This window comes from Salvia hispanica, chromosome 6, assembly GCF_029641045.1.
Source record: "Salvia hispanica isolate PSC_SH4W2 chromosome 6, Shi_PSC_v1, whole genome shotgun sequence".
NCBI classification, from domain to species: Eukaryota; Viridiplantae; Streptophyta; class Magnoliopsida; order Lamiales; family Lamiaceae; genus Salvia; species Salvia hispanica.
Window position 1 is genome coordinate 11,146,052 of NC_142697.1, and position 23,456 is coordinate 11,169,507.

Here is a 23,456-nt window from a genome sequence, read left to right on the forward strand (position 1 = left end):
ACACTAGCAGTACAACGTTCACACTCACGTACACTTCCCGCAACATGAAGCATCTAGTTACTTATTGGTCTGGATAGATATAGGTCACATTTTACTTTACGCCTGGTTAAAACTCAACCCGAAAGCGTGGTAACAAAACAATCCTTCCAGAATGTCATCACAAATGTATAACGCCTACATCCATCTTTGTGGGATCGATCATGTATTTCACTATACTAGCTAGTAGAAGTAGTTGAGGTTTTTTTTTATAAGGAAGATAGACAAAGACCCAACGACACATCTAGGTAGTACCCTCCTAGCTAGTTGGAAGTATTCACACACGAGTCTAGTCACAATATGATTCTCTTCATATATCTATTCAGAACATAAATTATATGTTTGTCACAACTCATTTTTTATACAATGATTGTAAGTTGCATAACAGAATAATTAACTTCACTAAAATCACAAGCCATGTAGGGGAAGAAATTGGAAAGATGATTGAGATTTGTTTGAGAGAGTGGAGAATAGAGAAAGTATTTTCAATCGTAGTTGATAATGCATCTTCTAATGATAGTGCGATTGAATATTTGAAAAGGAGAATGAAAATTGATAAAACTTTGATGTATGGTGGAAAGTATTTACATTTAAGATGTGCTTGCCATATACTTAACTTGATTGTTAAAGATGGTTTAAAAGAGTTGAAATCTTCAATTAAGTCTATAAGGCATGCAATTATGTTTCTTCATTCTTTCCCTTCTAGATTGAACAAATTTAGAGAGTTTGTTGTATTAGCTAAGTTTCCTAATACGTCAACGGTACCTATGGATGTAAAAACTAGGTGGAATTCTACCTATGAAATGCTTGATATTGCATTACAGTATAGAATGGTGTTTGAAACTAGGTGGAATTCTACCTATGAAATGCTTGATATTCCATGCGTAGCGACAGCTGGAACCTAGCGACCGCTACACCTATAGCGGTTCGCTCCGGAGAAAGTTGTGCTGAAAAAGTGAAGACGCCTAGCGACCGCTGGAGAGCTAGCAGCGACCGCTACAACACATGCAGCGACCGCTACCCAAAATGGCAGAAGCTACGAACAACGCACAGCGACCGCTGACCAAGGTGCAGCGGCTCGCTGCGAAAACGCGGCGCACGATTTGACCTATATTCTCTCCAGATTTTACCAAAATTAGACACCTTTTTCCTTATTCCCATAGGACTCGATTTCTTCCCTATAAATACCCCCTCAAACCTCTTCATTCATACCTTACCTTACTTTTACCATCTTTTTGCCTCATAATTCTAGAGCATAAAATTGAGAGAGTTCTTCATTGTGCAAGAGGTTGGAGACGGAATTAAGCGAAGATCAAGGCTACGAGTATTCTACCTTTGGGTTTTATTGCTTTTAGTTCTTATGTTCATTTTTTCCCTTCATTCTATGTTTTTAGATTATTCTATCATTTGTAACTAAATTCATAGGATTCTAGGGATGCGTTAGTAACGATTTTGGTTATACAATTCCTTTTTCTATTTAATATCTATTTTGTTTTTACTTCGTTTCTTCCTTAAGTTGTTCCGTAATACTTCATGTTTGAGTGACACATTCGATGAAGATTTAATATAACTTGCTACATAATCGTGAGAGGAGGTTGGCGAGTTAGATCCACTTAATAGACACTACAATTAGCTTCCCTTAAACCGGCACTGTTAATTGAGAGTGAGGACTTTTCAAGGGTCTTAGGAGCTTTTAGGAGTTACGAATCTAGGATTGACAACCCTAGTGTTAGTAATCTACGGTTGTACCGCATGGGCATAACTAGTGTGACTCGTTCTATCGAAGTATAAACTTTGCTAGGGTATTGTAGTTGGAACTTGTATAACCATAGCTGTGAACGCACATCCCTGGAATTCTCTTATCTCTCGTATTTCTATCTCTAGTATTTGTTGCAATTAGTTGTTTACCGTTTTCAGTTTCCTTGTTTTCTATAAAGTTTTAAAAGTTCTTTGGTTTTCCAAATAGTAAAAGAAGCTTAGTAGAAGGTAGCTAGCTTGTGATATTATTCCCCGTGTTCGACAACCCAGTACTAACCTTTAGCTATACTAGATCTACCATATATACATGTATTTTTAGTGCTAATAAAAACTGCATCAATATGACATTACAGTTAAGTGCTTCAAAAACTCATACGTCCCAATTGATTTCACTTTTAATGTTTGCTCTACAGATGGAGATTGAGAAAAAGTGGAATGATATTCGGATGCAACTCTTTTAGAGGTTGCAAAAGCAATGAAGTTGAAATGTGACAAATATTGGGGGGATTTGAGTAAAATGATCCAATGATTTTTATTGCTAATGTCTTGGATCCGAGGAACAAGCTCCAAATGCTTTAAGTTAGTGTGAGGAAATTGAGTTGGGATCTTGAGAAATGTTGAACTAGACCAAGAGCTTCAAGAGTAGTGTGCTCGCTTTAAAGATGACTTAGTAAGTTTTGGCAGAATATAAGGGAGTGAATGAAACCGTCTTGAATTAGAGGCCGTTTCTAGAATGTGAAGATAATGGAGACAACATTAGCCAAGGTGATTTGCATCTTTTTGATGAATTGTACAATGGAGTGCAAGAGGAAGTTGAACAAGACCAACTGAAACAGATATCTAATGAAGTGGATAAGTACCTAGCCGATGAGATTTAGAAGAGGTCTATTATTACTCTCGATCTTTTGGAGTGGTGGATATCTTACTTCCAATCCTTTCATTAATTGCGAAGGATATCTTTGTGATTCCAAGCTCAACGGTTGCAAGTGAGTCTGCTTTTAGCTTGGGTAAAGGGTTGTGGATCCTTTTAGAATGAGTTTGAGTCAAAAAATGGTAGAGGCATTGGTGTGCACTAATGATTGGCTTATAGCAGATGATTTCAATTTATATAAGGATCCTACTGATGATGATCTTGAATTGTATAGTGAAACTGAAGAAATCGAACAAAGAGTAAGTGTTTCTTTATCAATTATTAACTTTCTTTACTTATAAATGTTAATTATCCTTTTGTGTTTTTTTTGTAGATTCAAACATGATCCAAGATTTTTCTCAAGTAATATCTCCTACTTGAGCTAATCCTTTGCCTAACACTTACACAATTCACGAGCACTAATGCTTTGTCAAGGTATTTGTTCAATTTTTAATTTAAAATTATGGATTGAGAAGTGCAAGTAATGGTGTAGAGATGTACAGATTTGAGTTGTGTTGCTTTAAGTTGATAATGTTCATGAATTTTACAAAACTTGAATATGCTGAAACTGAAACTGAGATTGATCACAACTTGTACGAACAATTTGTGTGACAGATTGATCCATTAATATGTTGAAACACATTTACAGATTAGACCTCATGTATGAGTTAACTTGAATGATCATAATTGAAGTTTTCTAATTTAGCTTCAGTCAAGTAATATGTTGAAACTAAGATTGCACTAGAAAATATAAGGCTATCAAGTGTCAAAGTTATGGCATTTCATTGAGATGTTCATGGCATTCCCATTGACAAATCTGCATAATTTTTTATTCGTGACAAGTGCATTGAATGTTGTGTATTTATGTTTGTAAATTATGTATTTATGTTTGGGAGTATCTATCTAATTTGATAATCTTGAATTGATAATTTGTTTTAACAAATGCAGGTTTATAGTCTCATGGTTGTAAGGTGATCGTGAATGGAGTTTGAAGAAATGAAGCTAATTGTTTTTTATTTTGATGTTGATTTTTTTTTTAAATATTGTAAAGGTCAAATAATTTTTTAAGCTCATGTATAAATATTCTTGTAAAGGCCACACAAAACCATAACACAATATGTCGGTATTACCTATGTTCAGACAATTGTTGCACTAAGTAAGACATGGGAACCATGTTCATCTGAGCACCAGGAACCACGGGGCCATGAACTGGAGTGCCAACACCACAATGAACATGAACCGGAACGCCAACGCCATATGGCAAGTATGGTGGTGGTGGAAGATATACTGGTGGCAGTGGTGGGAGATTCACTGGCGTGCCGACTGTTGAAACATGAGGCCCGCGGATTGGTTGTCCTATAGTTGGCACAACCCATACATGCTAACAACTCCAGTGGCAGAAACGGGAACATGAGATTGATGAAATGATTTGTTAGAGTTTCCAGATGAACCTCCTTCGGCCGAACCATTTAGTTGACCTGTGATCAGAACTTGAGGCACTTAAACATCTCCATTGCCATTGTTAACATTGGTGATGTCGTGGATGCTTGATCACATCCTCTATTTGTTTGTGGAGTTCAGGCGATTAAAAACTTTTGAGCATGACTGGAAATTTGTAGAGGTGTCCTCGTCCCCACAAAATTACGGGAAATGGTTTTCAGTCACTCTTAACGCATTTGTCCAGCCCCATAAGAAACGACTTGTGCTCGTCCTTTGTCCAAGTAGTCGCCTTACATCTCTCCCACATAGAATACTTGCGTCTGTGGCTGGAGTGACTGTTTGAATTTCTAAAATTGGCGCCCTTCTTGGTTGCTGCTTCATCACCGACATGACTAGTTGAACCATATGACCAAGAATTATAACATGGAATCTCTACAAAGTCCGACTCGATTGCTTCTATATCATTAACTAGAAGTTCATAGTGGTGTTTAACCTCTCCCACAGATTTCCAAGGCACCTCCGCTGCATTTTCCTCCCATTTGTCCGGACATTCCTCGCCATACGAATCTACTGCATTCTCAAATTGTTTATCTTGCTCCCTACTCCACACGGAACCACTTGATTCCTAGCCGACATCTTGTCTAAATTCAATTCCAAAACCGCTAACCACAACAAATCCTTGAAAATAAATCCCACTCTGTAGTAATACTTCAGAGACATTGTTCTGAATCCAAATATTGCAGATCTGAATTCTTTTGTTAAGTCTTAAACAACAGCTGCAATGGATGCCTCCATGAACCACATGCTGAACAAGTCGAATACACCCCTATGGTAGCCTTCAAAGAATCTTCTGCAACCCTCTCTCTCGTAAAACATGACTTATTGGTTTCAGCAATTTCCAGTTGAACAAATACTAGCATTTTTTTTATGTTGGAATTTTATTGACTGAAAGTTGTATTAATATTGAATGTTAAGAATTTTATCGTTTTGAACATTATCAGATAGTTAAAATGTTATTTTAGTATTTAATGTATGAAACATGATTTTGGTATATTGGTATTTCAGTATACTGTACCATATTGCGGTACAGCGGTATACCGAAGTACGGTATGGTATATTGAAATATCGGTAAGGTAATGATATCCATATTTTGATATACTGAATTTAAGGTATACTGCAATGCGGTATACCAAAATAATCGGCATGGTACAGTATCTTTTCTCATATCGTACTTTTTGAAACGGTATACCGTACTGACCCACTCCTAGTCCCATTTGTAAAGGACATAAAATAAAAGAGAGGAAAAAAATAGAAAAAGTAGGAAATAAAAAGAGAAAAAAATAAGAAAAAATGGGTAAACTATGACTATTTTTCGTGGATGGAAGGAGTATAAGATATTCATAGGGCTGGGGAAAAATACCGAAATACCGGCCTTATCATTGATACGCTCAGATTTTGCACTATTTTAAGGCCATTATTTGGTCCATTTTTAATGTCAAAATCACGTTACATGTCTATTAATTGCATATTTTATACGTTTTCGTATTGTGACGTGTTCTGTGAGAAACATGCATATTTGAGTCGAAAAAGGGAGTCAAAACGCAAAGTCTGGAAATTAGGAGTTCAGACGGCGACCGGCGCCTGGCGGCCAGTGAAGTGTAGCAGCTCGCCTCGGAAATTAAAGCTTGAAAAGGAGTCTCGTCCGGCGACCGCTGGAGGACGTGCGGCGGCCCGCCGCCGAAGAGGCAGAGACTCTGGACTACCGCGCGGCGGCCGCCGGAGGATATGCGGCGGCCCGCCGTGAAAAGCGGTGAATCCGAATTGACCTAGATTTGGGCCCAAGATTTACCATATTTTGAAGATCTTTTCCTTCTATTATGAGGAATGACTTTCCCCTATAAATAAGACCTCAAGCTTCATCAAATTAGAGCTATTTTTTGCAACATAAATTCTCAAAGATTAAAAGTTAGAGTACTTCATTGTGCAAGGAGTTGAAGAAGGATCCAAGAACATCAAGAACGACAAGGATTCAACCTACGGGTTTTATTTGCTTTACTTTTATGTTCTAATTGTTTCCCTTCGATCTATGTGTTTAGATTATCTCATCATGTGTAACTAAACTCATAAGATTCTAGGGATGTGTTAGTAACGACATTGGTTATGCAATTATGTTTTCTATTTAATATCCGTTTTGTTTTTACTTTGTTTTTTCCCTAAGTTATTATTGACGCTTCATGTCTGAGTGACACATTCTGTGTTGATCCAACATAATTTGCTTCATAACTGTGAGAGAGTTCTAGCGAATTAGGTCCACTTAGTAGACACTACAATTAGCTTCCTTTAAAACGACACTGTTAATTGAGAGTGAGGACTATTCAAGGGTCTTAGGAGCTTTTCGGAGTTATGTGTTAGGATTGACAACCATAATGTTAGTAATCAACGTTTGCATCGCATGAGCATAAGTTAGGTGACTCGTTCTTAATAACCGTGCTAGGGTATTGTAGTTTGGAATTTGTATAACCATAACTGTGAACGCAAATCCATCGGATTCCCTTATCTATATCGTTTATCTTTGTGATTTATCTGCAATTAGTTGTTATTTGCTTTTTATTATTTTTAGTTTTCAAAAGTTTCCAAAATCTTTCGGTTCTCCAGATAATAATTGAGTTTTAGTAGAAGATAGACACTTTGTGTTTGTTTACCCCGTGTTCGATATCTGGTACTGACCTTTAGCTGTACTATTCCTACTCTGTATACTTGCAGGTATTTATAGTGCTAAAAAATAGTGCATCAATCGTATCGGAAAAATACCGAAAATACCGAATTTTTGGTATACCGTGATTTTCGGTACGATATGATACCTTACCGAAAGATTTCGATAAGGCAATAATATGAATTTTCTTATACCGGGGTATACGTTGCATACCGAAATTTGGTATATAACGTAAATTAATATATATTCCGTAAGGGATGTGATCATATCATAACCCATATTTATGGTGATAACCTAATAACCCTCATTTTATGGACGAAAAATATAATTTTATGGAACATAATATCATTTTATGGAATAAAAGTATCATTTTATGCATGCTGAAAAAATATCATTTTATCGTGTATAAATATCATTTTTAGTAAAAATGATACTTTTGACCCATAAAATGATAGGGTTATTAGGTTATCACATAAATATAAGTTATGATATGATCGCACCCCTATACCGTAAAATATAAATATATGTATATATAAATTATATTTTATATTCCCTCCGTCCCCCCATTAATTGTCCATTTTTGCCATTTTCGTTCGTCTCCCATTAATTGTTTACTTTCACTTTTACCATAAATGGTAAGTAGGTCCCACATTCCATTAACTTATTGTCTCATTCTAGTCACATTTAATTATAAAACTAATATATAAAAGTGGGCCTCATATTCCACTAACTTTTTCAATCCACTTTTCTTTACATTTCTTAAAATCTGTGTCGAAACCAAAGTGGACAATTATTGGGGGACGGAGGAGTATATTTTTAAATTATAAAATCTATCGTAAATAAAAATATAGTTATGAATAAAATATAGTATTTAATATATTTTTTAAATAATATTATAAAAACTCAAATTATCTATTTTCAATGATGTTGAAAGTCAAGTATCCCGCAAAAATACAGTATACCGAAAATAAGGTACAGTATCAGTGTGAAATTTCGTCATATTGAAGTTCGGTATACCAAAATTTTGATAAAGTAAAAATATGAATTTTTCGTATACCAAATTTATACTAAGATACACGGTATGATGATTTCGATAAAATATACCGTACTTATACACCCCTGCATATTTATATTTATAGACAGACCTCGTTCAATACAGACAGAGGCCCATGTAATCAAAAGGCCCACGATCCAATCCCCTCTTCAAAGATGATGCGAATTGGACCGTTTTGTGTAGGCCCCACACAAGCAATCTTCCCCATGCACTCGCTCATCCTCACACACACACGTATGTATCTCCCTCTTCTCTGCTTTCATGGTTTGGCCAACTCACTCACTCATTACTATAGTATTACTACTAATTAAACTTGCTTCTCGCTCCTCACGGATTTCACGGCGATTCTCGAATTCCGTGCAGATCTACACTAGCCTATTATAGGTTTTGCTTCTTTTGTAATCAAGTGCTCCAACGCTCGTCGGAAAATGGCTTACACGATCCCCGGCGTGCGGGTGCCTGGGGTTCCATCGCCGTGCAACCTCGGGACCGATGGCTGGAACTCTCGCGCTCGCGTCTCGCTGTTTCTTAAGAATAAATCCAATTCTCGTGACTGTGGTGTGTGGATCCCCCTCTTCGTTTTGTTGATTCACGCTGTGCTTGTTTATTTTATTGCTTTTCGGTTCTCGGTGAGAAATGTATGATTTCCTTTTTATTTTCGGACCACCATCAGGCTTGGTGAACATTTTGTGCACTAGACTTAGTGCCACTGCAATCTGATTTAACCGTGAAGTTTCTGAATCTGCAATTGATATTCTGTGGGATCATATTATTCATACATGTTTTCATTTCGTTTTCCCGCTTAAGTACTGTCCAATGTGATTTCGCATTGATTGCTCTTTTTTTTGGATGAATTTGAGCTCTATTATGAATGAAATGAAGAATAATTTGTATTTAGAGAATTCTACGGAGTTGCTTTGTACTCTTCACTCGTAAATGGATTTGGAGTTATTAAATCAGGTGGAAGAAAAACTTTAAACAATGTAAAGAAGAAAATTGCAAGAGAGAGGATAAAATCTGCACTAAATGTCATATTAGACTACAATGAAGCTAATTGCTTCTTGGAGCCTTTTCGTTTCAAGCCATGCTCATCATAAATTGGGCTGCACAATCATATTCTAGCTGACGTTTGTGCTCTTTTACAGGGATGATTTTCGCAGGGAAGTCAACTGATTCTGGCTCCCAATCATCTATGGCAACTACATCAAAGAAGGTTCTTGTTCCAGGCACTGAAGATGATGAGCTCTCATCTCCAACTGAGGAATTGGAGGTATGTCTTGAAAGCCTTACTTGAAAGTTGACATAACCCCCATAAAAACTATGAATACTTAATTCAAACCACCAGACCATGTAAATGACTAAATTGGAAGAAATAAAATGTGTAAGAGTAGAAAACAATAACACGGCACATATTATTCTATTTGACCTATAAAGACCCAAGTTTGCAATTGCATTTTAGGGACTTCTTTGAGCTTCTATAAGTTATAAGATCCAAGTAGGCCTAATCTTTGAACTGTCTTATAGTCTTGACTATCCATTACTATGCTCTAAAACCTTCTTAATGGATGGAACCTTTTGTGCCTATATAATGGGTGTGCATTAAATTGTTATCTTCACTATTCATTGATATGTTTCCATGTGATTTTTGTTTCTAGATATCAGGGGATATAGAAAGTTCCGAAATAGAACGCGGTCTAAACGTTGAAGATGAAGAAAATATAGTTGATCTTAGCTCCAGTGAAGTTATTACAGGGGAAGATCCTGCTTCTGTACGACTACCAGATGCATATGCTGAAAGAAAAGCTGAAGGAACATCAGACTCAACATATGAAACAATAAGCAGTGAATCTATGAGGATAAGAGGGAAGATCATTCCTCCTCCTGGTACTGGTCAGAGAATATATAAAATAGATCCAATGCTGAGCAGTCACCGCCAGCATCTTGATTATAGGTAATTTTGCTGAAAAATCAGTTTGATAGAAGTATTGAGTGGTATCAAGGAAAATATTTTAGGCTTTGAAAGTTTTGTATTTTAAATAATATCTTCTCACTTTAACATTATAACCTCTCTACTTTATATGTTAGGATCATAAATATATCATTTGATGTTTCTGTAAAGTTTTTTTTGGAGTATCTACAGAGCTGCATGTTGTAAGTTATTCAATTTGATGATTTCACCAAACATGTTGTCTTTCAAGGTATGACCAGTATAGAAAATTGCATGCATCAATTGACAAGCATGAAGGTGGATTGGAGGTCTTTTCTCGTGGTTATGAGAAATTTGGTTTTGTTCGCAGGTTTGTGCGCTGGACATTGTTATTTGGTTCTCTTATTTCTTAATATTTGAAACGGCACGAGTTTAGTGCACAATTGAAAGTAAGAAAGTGATAGAATGAAAAGGTAATTGAAGTATTGTTAGTGGAGAATAGGTCCCACCTCATTCGAGAGAAAAAAGCTTCCTAAAATAAAAAGTGCATAATTTTAAGGGCCGGGCCAAAATGGAAATAGTTGCTATTTTTAAAGGATGGAGGTAGTATGTTGACAGCCATCTAGAGACAATTGCGGTTTAAAATATGCTTGCACATATGGAATATGAAAATCTGAAGGTTCATTTCATGTGTTTTTCACGCCTCTATACATACTACTTGTTTCAGAAGTGTATGAATGCATGCATGGACTTGGGGTAATATTTGTACTATAGGAAGTTAAAAGGAGTTCTTCGTCCACCATTCAAAATCACTCTGGAGAAGGCTTACGTATCTATATTTCATATAGGCATCTTCATATAACCACTTATGGTTCAGATCATTGCAATTGAATAACTTTTCCATCATGATAAGATACCACTTGGAGAAAATATTTTGGGAAACCATTCCACATATTTTCTTAGAAGAAGTGCATGGAGTATAAAATATTGAGTACTGGCAGCAATATCATAACAGAAGTTCGTTGAAAGCCGACAACTGAGATTTCCTCAGCAGAAACTTAGTTCATAGTTTTATGGATCATGTTTGAAGTGCTGATGCTTTAATATAGAATTTTGAGAAGCTGTAGCCTTTCTATTGAACCAGTGTACCAGTCACTATAATACAGTTATCTTTTTTTATGTAAAGAAATGCAAATTTTACTTGATTAAAGAAACCGGATTGTTATGATAGTCCTGTACTAACTTCCTGTAAACCTTTGTTGACAGTGAGACAGGTATTACTTACCGCGAATGGGCACCTGGTGCTAAGGTTAGTGCTGTTCACAATAGTCTTCTTCAGTTCAACCTGTTCTCTTCTTTTCTCTGCTATAATTAATAACAAACAATCGGACAAACAGCTAATGAAACCCCTCATAATTTGCTCTTGCTCAGGTTTCTTAGTTTACTTTAATAAGAGTTGTCGTCCATTGCTGCCTGAAGTGGCCACATATGAAACATGCTTGATTCTTTCATTTATTGTATTTTTTAAATATCTGCCAACTCTCTACTTTATCTCATTTTGTTTTATGGCTGCTATATTTTGACCATTCTTATCCTGCAGTCAGCTGCACTTATTGGAGATTTCAACAATTGGAATGCTAATGCTGATGTCATGACTTGTGTAAGCTTTTCTTACCCCTTCTACTAGTTCAAAACTCTCATTAAAAGTAAAGTTGCTTTTCATTTTCTTTGATTTTTATTTCCTTTTATTAGCTACCCCTTAGCATTGTTAGACCACTACAATATCTTGGTTGAACGTACTTTTCATCGTCAAGGCTGTTATCTCATTTGCATGTTGCATGAAAATCAACTTGATGATATTTTGTCACATGATTAGTCTGATAGAGTTATTTACAGAACGAATTTGGTGTTTGGGAAATCTTCTTACCAAACAATGCTGATGGATCCCCTGCTATTCCGCATGGTTCCTATGTGAAGGTAATATTCATTGATATGAGTTAATGATATTCTGCTAATGTATTTTGATTTTCCAAATAATTCAAATTGAATGGTGTGTGATGGTCTAAATTATGAACTTCAGTTCCCTGCAGAATCTAAGCTTGCCATAGTATCTCTCACCTAGATAACAGTACTGAAATCTATTGCAATCACTAAATCGTTATCTCAGTCTCTTGTGCTTATTACTTTTTGTGATACTTATGACAAGATGATGCTATCCAATACTCAATGTAGATCCGTATCGATACTCCATCTGGCGTTAAAGATTCTATTCCAGCTTGGATCAAGTTCTCTGTACAGGCTCCTGGGGAAATTCCATACAATGGAATATATTATGATCCTCCTGAAGAGGTATTCATGATATTTTCTATGTCGTGGTTGTAATATTTATAGGCTATTAGATAGTTGATTGACCTGTACAGATGGCTGGGGAGCTAGAAAAATAAGGGAAGGATAAGCGAACTATTCCTAACCTAGCTATCTTGCGGACACTATCATAATCTAAATCTGAGTAGTTTGCTGTTTCCTTCCATTCTAAACTGTTTGTCATCTGTATATTGATAATAGATACAGTGATCATGCATGAACAAATTTAAGGGTTGCACTAAATGTTTCACTCTCCTGAAAAGTCAGGAAGGAATAAATCCAGCTTCATGCTATCCTTGGATTGCTACCACTATGGAGCGATGTGTGCTACAGCCGGATCATTTTTCCGTTTTCTATTTGTTAGGGATTAGGGATGAGTTGTCATTTACTTTATGTAGTTTTAGCCTTCCTTTGTTCTCGGCTAATGATGCTCTAAATATCCTCTTTGCAGGACAAGCATGTTTTTAAACATCCCCGTCCCAAAAAACCAAAATCACTGCGGATATATGAATCTCATGTTGGAATGAGTAGTAAGGTGTGCTTCTATTCTCTCAAATGATATAAGATGGTATCTAAGTTCAATATAGTGGCATATTTGGTGGGTTTTCTTTTCATTAGTATCCTACTGATGAAAAAAATAAGGAAAATATATGAGTATATGACGAAATATCCTTTGAAAATGGTTTGAAATGGTTAACAAAAGTTGCATAAAAAATTACCCTAGCACTTAAATGTAATATAAATATAATTCCTATGCCATAGTGTTTGCTCTTCAAGTGCACCAGACAATCACTAAACTTTTGGAAGAATTGCGATGGTGTTCTTATCTTTGGATTAGTAGTTCCAACTCAATAAGTTTGGACATATAACCTTTGTTGTGGACAAGTAAAAGATAAGTTGGTAGACTTTAGGTTTCCTATATTATACTGATTCATGTTCAAATGCAGCACACTCATGTTTATTATTGATGTTGGATGCAGGAACCTGTTATCAATACATATGTAAACTTCAGAGATGAAGTTCTCCCTCGCATCAAGAAACTAGGGTATAATGCTGTTCAGATAATGGCAATTCAGGAGCATTCGTATTATGCAAGTTTTGGGTAATATGCCTCACTGCTGTTATGCATTTTACTCACATAGAGAAATACAGTATTTACATAATTCGGTCAATTCTATCCTCTCTCGTCTGTGACTATTTTCTGCATTTTGGCGGTTGATAATATTTTAATCTCATTCTTGCCTCAGCTACCATGTGACGAATTTCTTTGCACCAAGCAGCCGCTTTGGGACTCCAGATGAGCTTAAGTCTTTAATAGACAGAGCTCATGAGTTAGGCTTGCTTGTTCTCATGGATATTGTGCACAGGTATATTATCTTCAAATTAAGAATAGTTAAAAGTATAACCAGGACAACTTTCTAAATTACGTATACCTGCCTAGAATCATGTTCTCCTAGGACAGTCCATGGAGATGTTAATGGTAAAGCTCATTTCAATTGGATATTACATTTCTGCTATCTATTATTTGGTTTTACATAAATTCTGGCACTGTATCCGAACCCCAAAATTTTTCCAGGGAGATGTCATGGGTGAATGATTATCAGTTTGGGTGGTGTTTTGAGAATAAAAATTTATCTTTATTTGGGTGTAGAGCATGTGGGGTTAAATGGGGTGTGGGAGACCTGGACTGGATGTTCTGCTGCATTATTTCTCTCTGCAAGCTCTGTCTTTTCTAAAGACTTACCCGTCTGTTCCTTGTTAATAGACGGAGTATTATCTTAGAACTTCCCAAAAATTAGAAATGACTCAATTATCTTGGAACTTCCCAAAATAGAAAAATGACTCAATCAATATGGAACGGAGGGAGTATTAAATTTCATCTCTGTATTTTGTTTGTCTCAGAATTTTCTTTTCTTTTGTTTTTCGTTGGGGTGATGTTTTTACTTTACACAGTTCATACTTCTGTTGCATTTTTTGTGACTGTTTCAATATGTTACTTAAATATCTTTGACCTCTCATTTGTCATTTAACTGATAATTTAATGCCTGCAGTCATGCATCAAATAATACTTTGGATGGTTTGAACATGTTTGATGGCACTGATGCCTGTTACTTTCACTCTGGATCGCGGGGTTATCATTGGATGTGAGATTCTCGTCTTTTTAACTATGGACAGTGGGAAGTATGTACTGCCTAGATATCAATGTTACAATACAATATGTACTGTATCCTATTTTTCTAATGTGCCCTTAATTATAGGTTTTAAGGTTTCTTCTCTCTAATGCAAGATGGTGGTTAGATGAGTATAAGTTTGATGGCTTCAGATTTGATGGGGTGACGTCAATGATGTATACCCACCATGGTTTAGAGGTATATCGTTTTGGTTAATGTATCTGTTTATTTACTGAGTAATGTAGTCGATTGTGCAATTAGTAATGCTTACCTTCTGTGACCAGTTCAATATTTGTTACTTGAATGGAACACAAAAGAGTTAGGACAACAACATGAAAGTTAAGTGAAGAAAAATGAGAACGGAAAGTCATTTTTGTTAACCGAACAAAAAGCTTTTGCTAACTCTTTTCTTTTTCTTGAAATTTTGTAAGATTTTTTGGAAACTAAATTGGGAATTGATTTCTTTCGCATTTATGATGTATTGTTTTGATGTCATCTTTCACACCTGTTGCAAACCTTCCAAATGAATTTGTTTATGTACCCTACCCACCAAAGCTTTCTACTGGTAATATTCTTTCCATTTGTAATTTTCCCAAAACTTCTGTCACAGTTTGTAGCGACTTATCCAAGTATTCACATGTTTATCTGTTTTGCTCTTTCATTTTCTGCTACCTTTAATACAGAAAACCGGTGTCAAAAAGAAAATTAGATTAAAATTCATGTTGACAATACCGTTTGGCTCAACTGTGTTTTCTTGTTCTTTGAAATATTTTGCATTGATGATTCATGAAACAGGGTACTCTGTTTCAGAGGCTTTCTTAATCTATTATTTTTGGTCTCTGAGGTTCCCCTACTTTCTCTTCCATGCATCATTTTAGTAGGATGTTTGATACACAAGGTTCTCTGTTTTCATCAAATAAAATTTTGTTCCACACTAAATGGAGATTCAACTACAGCATCTATTTTGAACATTTTCCATTTGTGCTTTCCTCTGTTCCACAGTTTGATGGTATAAATTAAACTGATCAAGTGCAATTCTGTATAGATAAACCATCACAGATTATGAACTAACTTAAGGTGTAACTCAGCATGAATATAAGACTAGCCTCCCTTAATTATGTGTTGAGTTTGCCATTGCCACAATGGAATCCTGTTTCCTAAAGCATTTGAACATAATATGTTTCTTTCACATCCCGTGCTTAATCAGTTGTATCCCGACTAATGTATTCTTTAATGAAAGGTGGCATTTACTGGGAACTACAACGAGTATTTTGGGTTTGCAACGGATGTTGATGCAGTGGTCTATTTGATGCTGGTCAATGATATGATTCATGGGCTTTTTCCTGAAGCTTTGTCGATAGGTGAAGATGTAAGTTTGTAGTTGTAATGAAGCCAAAGTGTTTCATGCCTCGTTTATCTATTCTTTTTTATTGTCTGAATCTTTATTTATGGGTTGGGTAGATGGAGAAGCTGGATATATTGAAATAAGGTCTTTACGGTTGTCTTGTACTTGGAAGCTTAGTGGTAAAATATGTAAAAAATTGAAGATCCAACCTTCAAGAGTCCTTCTTTAAAAAGTATTTTCCTGTCATCGCTTTTCAGTTTTTTCTTAGTAATCTCCATGTTTAAAAACAAAAATCACTTAACAAGTTTTATACCTGCAAGCTGTAAACCTTTGCGGCTTTGCCAAAATTCTTTGTTATGCTTAAGTTGCAGAAATTCTGTTGAACTTGAGAAACCATTGATGATTTCCTTCATATACCTATGCTTTGTCAAAGTAATGATCTTTATTATTCTAAAAAGACTATACTCTGAATTTGTGAAGTGCATTATTGATGTTGATGTTTGCTCGTAGCTGTCCTTTATCATATATTCTCTTAACAGAAATACCTTTTTTTTTTTTTTTTTTTTTTTTTTTTTCTGAACTATCTCATTAGGAATTTCATTTGATTTCAGGTCAGTGGAATGCCAGCCTTTTGTATTCCGCTCAAAGATGGAGGTATTGGATTTGACTATCGTCTACACATGGCTATTGCTGATAAATGGATTGAGACGCTTAAGTATGTGTGCCTTGACACTCTGATATATACATATATATATGTATCGACAATCAATTGATAAAGCTCTCCCCTTCCTTGAAGGCATTGTTTTTTGGTGACAAGACAATAATATTGGGTGATTTGATTCTACCAAAGTTAGTCTGTTTTACTGATTTTCTGTTTCCCTCTAGGTTTATAAAGGCAAACTACTAATTGGTTAAAAAGGCTATTTTCTACTTGAGTCAAATGCAATCTCATTTGCCACTATATAACCTCAATTTTATGAACAGGACCTCTTTAAACTTTCACATTTTCTCAAATGAAAATTTGACTTTTAATTTAATATGGGGCCACATTGTTGTCACAATCCAATGTCACTCTTTCCTTATTCTTTGGTTTCAGGAAAAGGGATGAAGATTGGAAAATGGGAGATATTATACACACATTAACAAACAGAAGGTGGATGGAAAAATGCGTCTCCTATGCAGAAAGTCATGACCAAGCTCTTGTTGGTGATAAAACTATCGCATTCTGGTTGATGGATAAGGTCAGGCATATTTGTAAAGTTGTCTGGATGTAGCTGCCAATCCTATGTTTGAAAGAACTAATTATCAGTACCACAAAAATAAGGAAATATATGGGAATAGAGCTTCTTTAGACTAAGGATGGTATATTTTCCATGTCTTCAGAAGCCAGGGTTCTGAAAACAAAGACCAATATAATTGACTGTCATGTCTTTTATAGTTGCAAACTCTTCCATACTTCTTTGCAAGAAGTTAATACATATATCCAGTTACCACTATGATACCTAAACTTGATCTTATGTTCTGAATCCGTCTCAGGATATGTATGATTTCATGGCATTGGATAGACCATCCACACCTGTAATAGATCGTGGAATAGCCTTGCACAAGATGATCAGGCTTATAACAATGGGATTGGGTGGGGAAGGATACTTAAATTTCATGGGAAATGAATTTGGACATCCTGGTAGGAGCACATGAAATGTTTGCTGCACTAAATGAATTATAAGTACACTCCTAACTGTTCTTTTAACTCGAATCAGAGTGGATAGATTTTCCTAGAGCCGATCAATATCTTCCTAATGGCGAAGTCATCCCAGGAAATGGCTTCAGTTATGACAAATGCAGGCGTAAATTTGATCTGGTAAGTTTTAATGAATTTAATACTTTTTCATGTTGTTAGATCCTTGAGCAACTTGTGCTCTATCAGCCTCTCTTACTATTGGATTATGACGACCAACAACATATACGGTTGATATTTATTTATAAAAGGAATACTAAAACAAGAAAATGGCCCCAAGGACTCAAGTAACTCTTGATTCTTTGGAATCTATTTTGCCTTCTATATTGGCTGAATGTAAATAATGAAATCAGTATAGTACAGTGAGATCCTATCTTGAACAATTCATTTTGCGGACATTCTTAGTGCAAATATATTTTGTAAAACACTGTCTGTGTTGCATCATCTCGAGGAGAGCCCTGTGCAGCAGTTGCATCTTTTTATCTTTAATGAACATCGGTGTATATCCAGGGTGATGCAGACTATTTGAGATATCGTGGATTGCAAGAATTTGACCGAGCGATGCAACATCTTGAAGAAACATATGGCGTATGTATTCTTTGCACTGAGTTTCCTTGCATTAGTTGAACTAAGGGTGTGATTGTATTTCTGATAGTTGTAGATATTATTATCTAGAATATGGATTCAAATGCATTCGGCATAATATTCTGCATGTATTGATTTGGAAAAGAGACATGCATGTTGTAATGCTCCCTCTGATAAGTCTGATTGTTTCATCTGTTGTATTAATAATACCAAACCTGTTTTAGCTCGTAGTTGGGAACTGGTAAGAGCTTGTCATTGCCCTCAAGAGATTTTTACATTCAACTTTCCAGTTTTGAATGCATCTGAGTTGATTTTCTTAGGTAAAATAGATGTAAATAGCCAAAAATTGTTTTCTACAGTTCATGACATCAGAGCATCAATACATATCCAAGAAAGATGAAGGAGACAGAATAATTGTATTCGAGAGGGATGACTTAGTCTTCGTCTTCAATTTTCATTGGAGCTGTAGTTATTCAGATTACCAAGTAGGCTGCTTGAAGCCTGGAAAATACAAGGTATTTGAGAAAACATTTTATTTTGTACTTTTAATTTTGTTTTGATACAGTTGTTGTCTATCCCTTGAAGAAGCAATATTCTTATAGTATGGGTATACATTTCAGGTTGTGTTGAACTCAGATGATTCGCTATTTGGAGGATTCAACAGAATTAGTCATGATGCCGAATATTTCACCTTTGTAAGTTATTCACCTTTGGCACTCACTTTTTTCACATTCTTCAATTAATAGCGTAGCATTTCATTTCTTTGTTCTCTACGTATGGCTACATTAGGTTTTGTATCGACCTCTTTAAAACATGATGAAATCGTTTTAATTATCATGAGAGTACGAAATCAGCTTTTAGAGAACCTCTTTAGAATCAGCTTCATAAAAAAATTGGGTATTGGTAGTAAATTTTATACTACTTCATAATCAAATGTGGTGATAGCATTTTCCTCAAAATGATGTTAACAGGAAGGGTGGCATGATGAACGGCCGCGTTCATTCTTAATCTATGCACCTTCGAGAACAGCAGTGGTGTATGCGTTAGTAACAGATGAAACAGAACCTGTTGATGTTGAAACTGGTATTATTGAAGCCTAGCTTTGTGAATGAGTTGGTGATTCTGGTTTATGACTCCAGCTTGCTATTCTGTCCACTGCAACAATCCGGGGGGATCAGAACCCTTGAAGAAGCAAAAACAAAGTCGAAAAATGATGAACCACTTGGAGCTAGCCTGATATAGCTTAAATCCCCATTGCCCAGTGGCTATATCTCAAGCTTTTCTGAGCAATGAAAAAATCCATAATTAACTGTGTATGGAAATCTCGACCGTGCATCCTGCTCGGCACTTGTAAAGAATTCAGATGGGATATTCCGACTATGATGAATGTAATCTCCATGTATATCCTTGTTCGTATTCAGAGGGTATTTATCCTCTTTAAGCCCGACTTACCTCATGTTAAAATATAGTGGTATCGTTTCTTGTGTCTGTTAGGTTTCTCGTCCTTTTAAAATAAATATTATTATTTAAATATAAATATGAATATTGAAGACAACGTGTTTTGGTTTAGAGTCAATTATTTAGTTTTATAATTAGTGGATAAGAGTTGGTTATTTAGTTTCCATAGTTAGTGGATTAGTGGTATAATTAGTGGCATAATCGTTGTCCATTACTTTGACTCGATTTCACACACTTTGGTAGTTTAAGTTTACTTTAAAAATGAAATATAGCACTACAATGGCTCTTTAGTCAAGTTAGTACTAATATGATGTTGTAATCCCTTTGCTAGAATGGGATCGGTTTTAGTAGTTTGGTTTTCTCTGTTATCTGCTATGATCAGCAAATATGATCATCCATTTGTAGGTTTCTTTTCTCTAAGAAGTTGGTTTATATTTCAGGAGAGAAAAATAAACATTGGTCCGGGGAGTATTTTCTGTGTTTTGGAGAAAGTTGAACAGAAATGGTGGAAGAAACTATTACGTGGAGATGAAAAGATACATTATGTCAATGTAGACTGGGATAAATGGGTGGATGAAGATGATGTGGATGGTATGATTATCTTCTTTTGCTTGTGTATTTTACCAGTTAGGTTTGTTTCATAAGATAGTGATGTGATCGTGTTTCTTGCAACTTTATCCGGACCTGACAATCTTGATTTGGATGGAATGGATTTCTCGGTAGGATTCATCAAGTTTTTAAGTTTTATTTTGTGTTTATCATTGGAAGCTCTAATGTACATTAATTTTGGTTTTGTTGTGCAGAAATTTGGCGACATGGGTCTTGATGATGATGCCATAGGGGATGACCTTGAGGAGAGTGACGATGAAGGTGCTGTGAATTAAGTATTGGTTTATGCATGAAATTGGTAAATGTGTTATGTAATCGTATAAACATTTTTAAGCTGCAGTTTTGTTTAAGACTTTATTTTGGGCATAGGACTTCAAATGGGACATGTTTCATCACTAATTGTTATTTAGATCGTTATTTGAACTCATTCATAATGCAAACTGGACTTACGAGTGAATGGTTCTGCATATGATTGGACTTAACAATTCACAAGGTTTGTGAGATATGATCTGAATTTACTCTATGGTATGCCACCTTATGCGACTGACTTCATTATATGTTAGGTTTCTTATAAATCTAGATTTGGAATGAGTTGGATTTAGTTTCTTTTGTTTATTCTCATGCTTTGGGTATCTTATGCAGGTTAGAGTTGGTGCTCTATTAATCTACTATTAACATATGTGACCGAACAGATCTCATTGGAAAATCAAACGTGTGATTGAATTTCTCCTTACCGCACAATTGGTGTATGCATTTCTTATAGTACAATTTTAGTGTGAGAAGTGAGAACCAATAATAATCTACTATACTATTTTTATTATTGTTAGATTTATTAATGTTTATACACTGACTCTCGATTATCATAATTCATAATATAATTAATTGCAGATTATTACAATAAGTGCCTCCGCGAACAAGCTGTCGAATATTCAGAAGCAAGCAGATGAGTATGCAAGATTGATTATGGAAGAATTGGACCCTAAGTATGTGGAGTAAGTGGGAGGTTTAGGTTTTATAGTTTATAATGATGAGATTGATTTTAATTTTAAATTTACTGTGGTGTATAAAGAAGTTATAAAAATAATGAGTAATTATTCATTGTGTTTAATTCTTTATTGTAATAGATTTTTATCTTCCCACTCCATGATTTAATGTTTAAACATTATATTATGTGATTTGTTTCAAATTTATTATGCTTCAATTTCTATAGATTTTTTATTATAACTAAATAATTTAAAATTGAAAATTAATATTTTAAAACTATATTAATGCTTCAAATTTATTAGCACAGGCGTGATACTAATGTTGATAAACTCAGAGCTCACATTGTACATTACAGAAGATAGCGTATGACATTATGAGAAAGAAGGGAAAACAGAACATGTGTAGAAAGGAAAACAGAGCAAGTTTGAAAAGTTAGGAGGTAAGAAAACTAGCGTGGGAGGCAGAGGTGGTGTGCAAGCTATGCAGAGTGGTCATCGGTGATGCGGACGAGCTCAACGCCTCAGCCAGTGGCCCATCCCAATTGATTTGAGGCGTAGAGCCCCCATCGCTCCCAAGCTTTAAGGAGATGGACAGGTTAGTAGCGGAGCGAGGGGCGTGGTCGTCAAGTGATGTAGGCCAATCGTCGAAGAAATGCCGGAGCGTTGGATCTCCGGCGGGCTGAGTCTCGGGCCTAGAAAATGAAAATAGTGAGACAGATGGAAATAGTACTACTGTTTAAGATGAAAATAAAAAAAAAAACGTTACTCCTACCCTGGGAGGGAGAGGGTGAAAGGAGTGGGAATTTCCACAGGCTTTCTTGAACGGTTCTTGCCGCGGTGCATGTGGCGGTGGCAGTATTTCTGGGAGGCGACGGCGTCCCTCGAGCAACGCCATTTCTTGCCGTCGGTCCGGCGGCACCTCCCCGGCTCAGGATCCATGCCTCCTTTGCCCCAATACCCCACTGCCACTATCAACCATTGATCATATGTTTGTTTCAACTTGAACAAGGATGATTAATGAATGCTACTTACAAGAAGAAGAAGGATGGTAATAATGGAGAGGAGAGGAGACAAGGCTCTTCCTGACAAGATGCAGGAGCTCCGCCGGAACGCCTCCGCCGCCCATTATGTGCCTGAATATGAGAGCCTGAAGCTCAAGCTCCTGCCACTGCGCCCAACTGAAGTAGCTCCCACCACCCATTCCCATTCCTGTACATATTAGTAATTATCAACACTAATCAATAATCAATTAATCCCTGAATCAGAATCATCCATCATATATATATATAGATAGAGGGGGAGAGATGTATTGTACTGTTACTGGGATGCTTGGTGGCAGAGGTGGAGTAGTGGTTGGATTGAGGTTGAGATTGAGGTACAAACAAGGGAAGCGCAGGTGCAGGTGCAGGAGATGATGAGTCCAGTCTTGGTAGCTTATTAGTTGATGTTTGATGCTCATCTTCTTCTGACTCCTCTCTCCAATGCTTCAGATTGAAATCCATTGGAAAAGCTTTTTTTTGCAGTTTCACACACAGTTTCTTGTTTTGGTTGGATACTTGTCAAACTGTTTATAAGCTACCAAAAAAGTTAAAACTGCTTTTCTTAACTCATTAAAATCTACCACTTCTTTAAAATTTAGAAAGACTAAAGGCCAAAAAAGTGGGGGTGAGAGAGAGAGAGACTGACACTGAGAGGAAATAAGCCTGCTCGGCAGCTTCGGGAACACAATTTAAACAAATAAAAAAGAAGCTGTAAAAGGATAGTAGTGTTTCGAGGATGAAAATAGGGTATACCGCTATCCATTCATGATTTAAAGTATTCATGATTTAAACTTTCACTTTGACACTAACTGAGTTTAACAAAAAAAAACTTGCTAATTGAGTTTAAAGCATATTCCTTTTTAGATTGTCCTATAGTTGAGTTATTTTATTTTTTAAAAAACTATATTATCTCTCATACTTTACTTTCTCTCTACTTGAATATTTAGTACATTAATTTCTTAAATTTTGTAGGCAAAAGAAAAGTTCCAACTATCTTGAAATGAAGAGAGTATGAAAATAAGCGGGTAGAAAAAAAGTTATTTAAATGCAGGTCTCATATTTATCAAGTATTAGTTTTATAATAAAATATGAATATAATGAATTAGTAAATAAAGAGTCCACCCATCATGAACGAAAAAAATAAATATAAATAGTGTTATTTCTTGGACAGAGACAAGTGATAATTATCACAAAATAAGTGTTTAATACATGTGTAAAACGTACCATGTTTTCATGGTAGTAATACTATCTTTCTGTGTTTGCACTACAAATCAAAAACATGGGAGAGAGATATAGCTGACAATAGCAAATTCCATTTTCAGGCA

General features: G+C 35.7%; 2 protein-coding genes and 3 pseudogenes across 9 annotated transcripts; 3 read left to right on the forward strand and 2 right to left on the reverse strand.

The window, feature by feature from the left end:
- Nucleotides 1-2,269: 2,269 nt before the first annotated feature.
- Nucleotides 2,270-3,679, forward strand: LOC148923223 (uncharacterized; annotated as a pseudogene).
- Nucleotides 3,680-3,830: 151 nt separating this feature from the next.
- Nucleotides 3,831-5,020, reverse strand: LOC125206202 (transcription factor SRM1 pseudogene; annotated as a pseudogene).
- A 3,144-nt stretch (nt 5,021-8,164) lies between these two features.
- On the forward strand, nt 8,165-19,529 carry LOC125205891 (1,4-alpha-glucan-branching enzyme 2-2, chloroplastic/amyloplastic-like; annotated as a pseudogene). The gene is made up of 22 exons (XR_016132763.1): nt 8,165-8,469; nt 9,057-9,181; nt 9,567-9,862; nt 10,110-10,208; nt 11,105-11,147; nt 11,439-11,498; nt 11,735-11,815; nt 12,071-12,187; nt 12,654-12,737; nt 13,183-13,304; nt 13,450-13,569; nt 14,254-14,383; nt 14,461-14,571; nt 15,614-15,742; nt 16,330-16,433; nt 16,815-16,959; nt 17,255-17,402; nt 17,479-17,579; nt 17,967-18,044; nt 18,401-18,556; nt 18,662-18,736; nt 19,013-19,529. The product of XR_016132763.1 is annotated as a 1,4-alpha-glucan-branching enzyme 2-2, chloroplastic/amyloplastic-like (transcript).
- Nucleotides 19,305-21,229, forward strand: LOC125205892 (uncharacterized protein OsI_027940-like). 7 transcript variants are annotated; one of them, XM_089061081.1, is made up of 5 exons: nt 19,331-19,465; nt 19,940-20,090; nt 20,340-20,369; nt 20,751-20,890; nt 20,997-21,229. In XM_089061081.1, the coding sequence occupies exons 1-4, from the start codon at nt 19,331-19,333 to the stop codon at nt 20,753-20,755; spliced, it is 321 nt and encodes a 106-aa protein (XP_088917207.1). In that variant the 3' UTR covers nt 20,756-20,890; nt 20,997-21,229. The 7 variants fall into 7 exon arrangements, 4 of the variants coding, with proteins under 4 accessions (XP_088917206.1, XP_088917207.1, XP_088917208.1 ...); XM_089061082.1 differs by having other exon boundaries at nt 20,751-20,854; XM_089061080.1 differs by lacking the exon at nt 20,751-20,890 and having other exon boundaries at nt 19,305-19,429.
- Nucleotides 21,230-21,364: 135 nt separating this feature from the next.
- On the reverse strand, nt 21,365-22,708 carry LOC125207676 (growth-regulating factor 3-like). The gene is made up of 4 exons (XM_048107117.2): nt 22,407-22,708; nt 22,124-22,300; nt 21,864-22,059; nt 21,365-21,783 (listed from the first exon to the last, which is right to left on the reverse strand). The coding sequence occupies exons 1-4, from the start codon at nt 22,591-22,593 to the stop codon at nt 21,525-21,527; spliced, it is 819 nt and encodes a 272-aa protein (XP_047963074.1). The 5' UTR covers nt 22,594-22,708; the 3' UTR covers nt 21,365-21,524.
- Between the last annotated feature and the right edge of the window lie 748 nt (nt 22,709-23,456).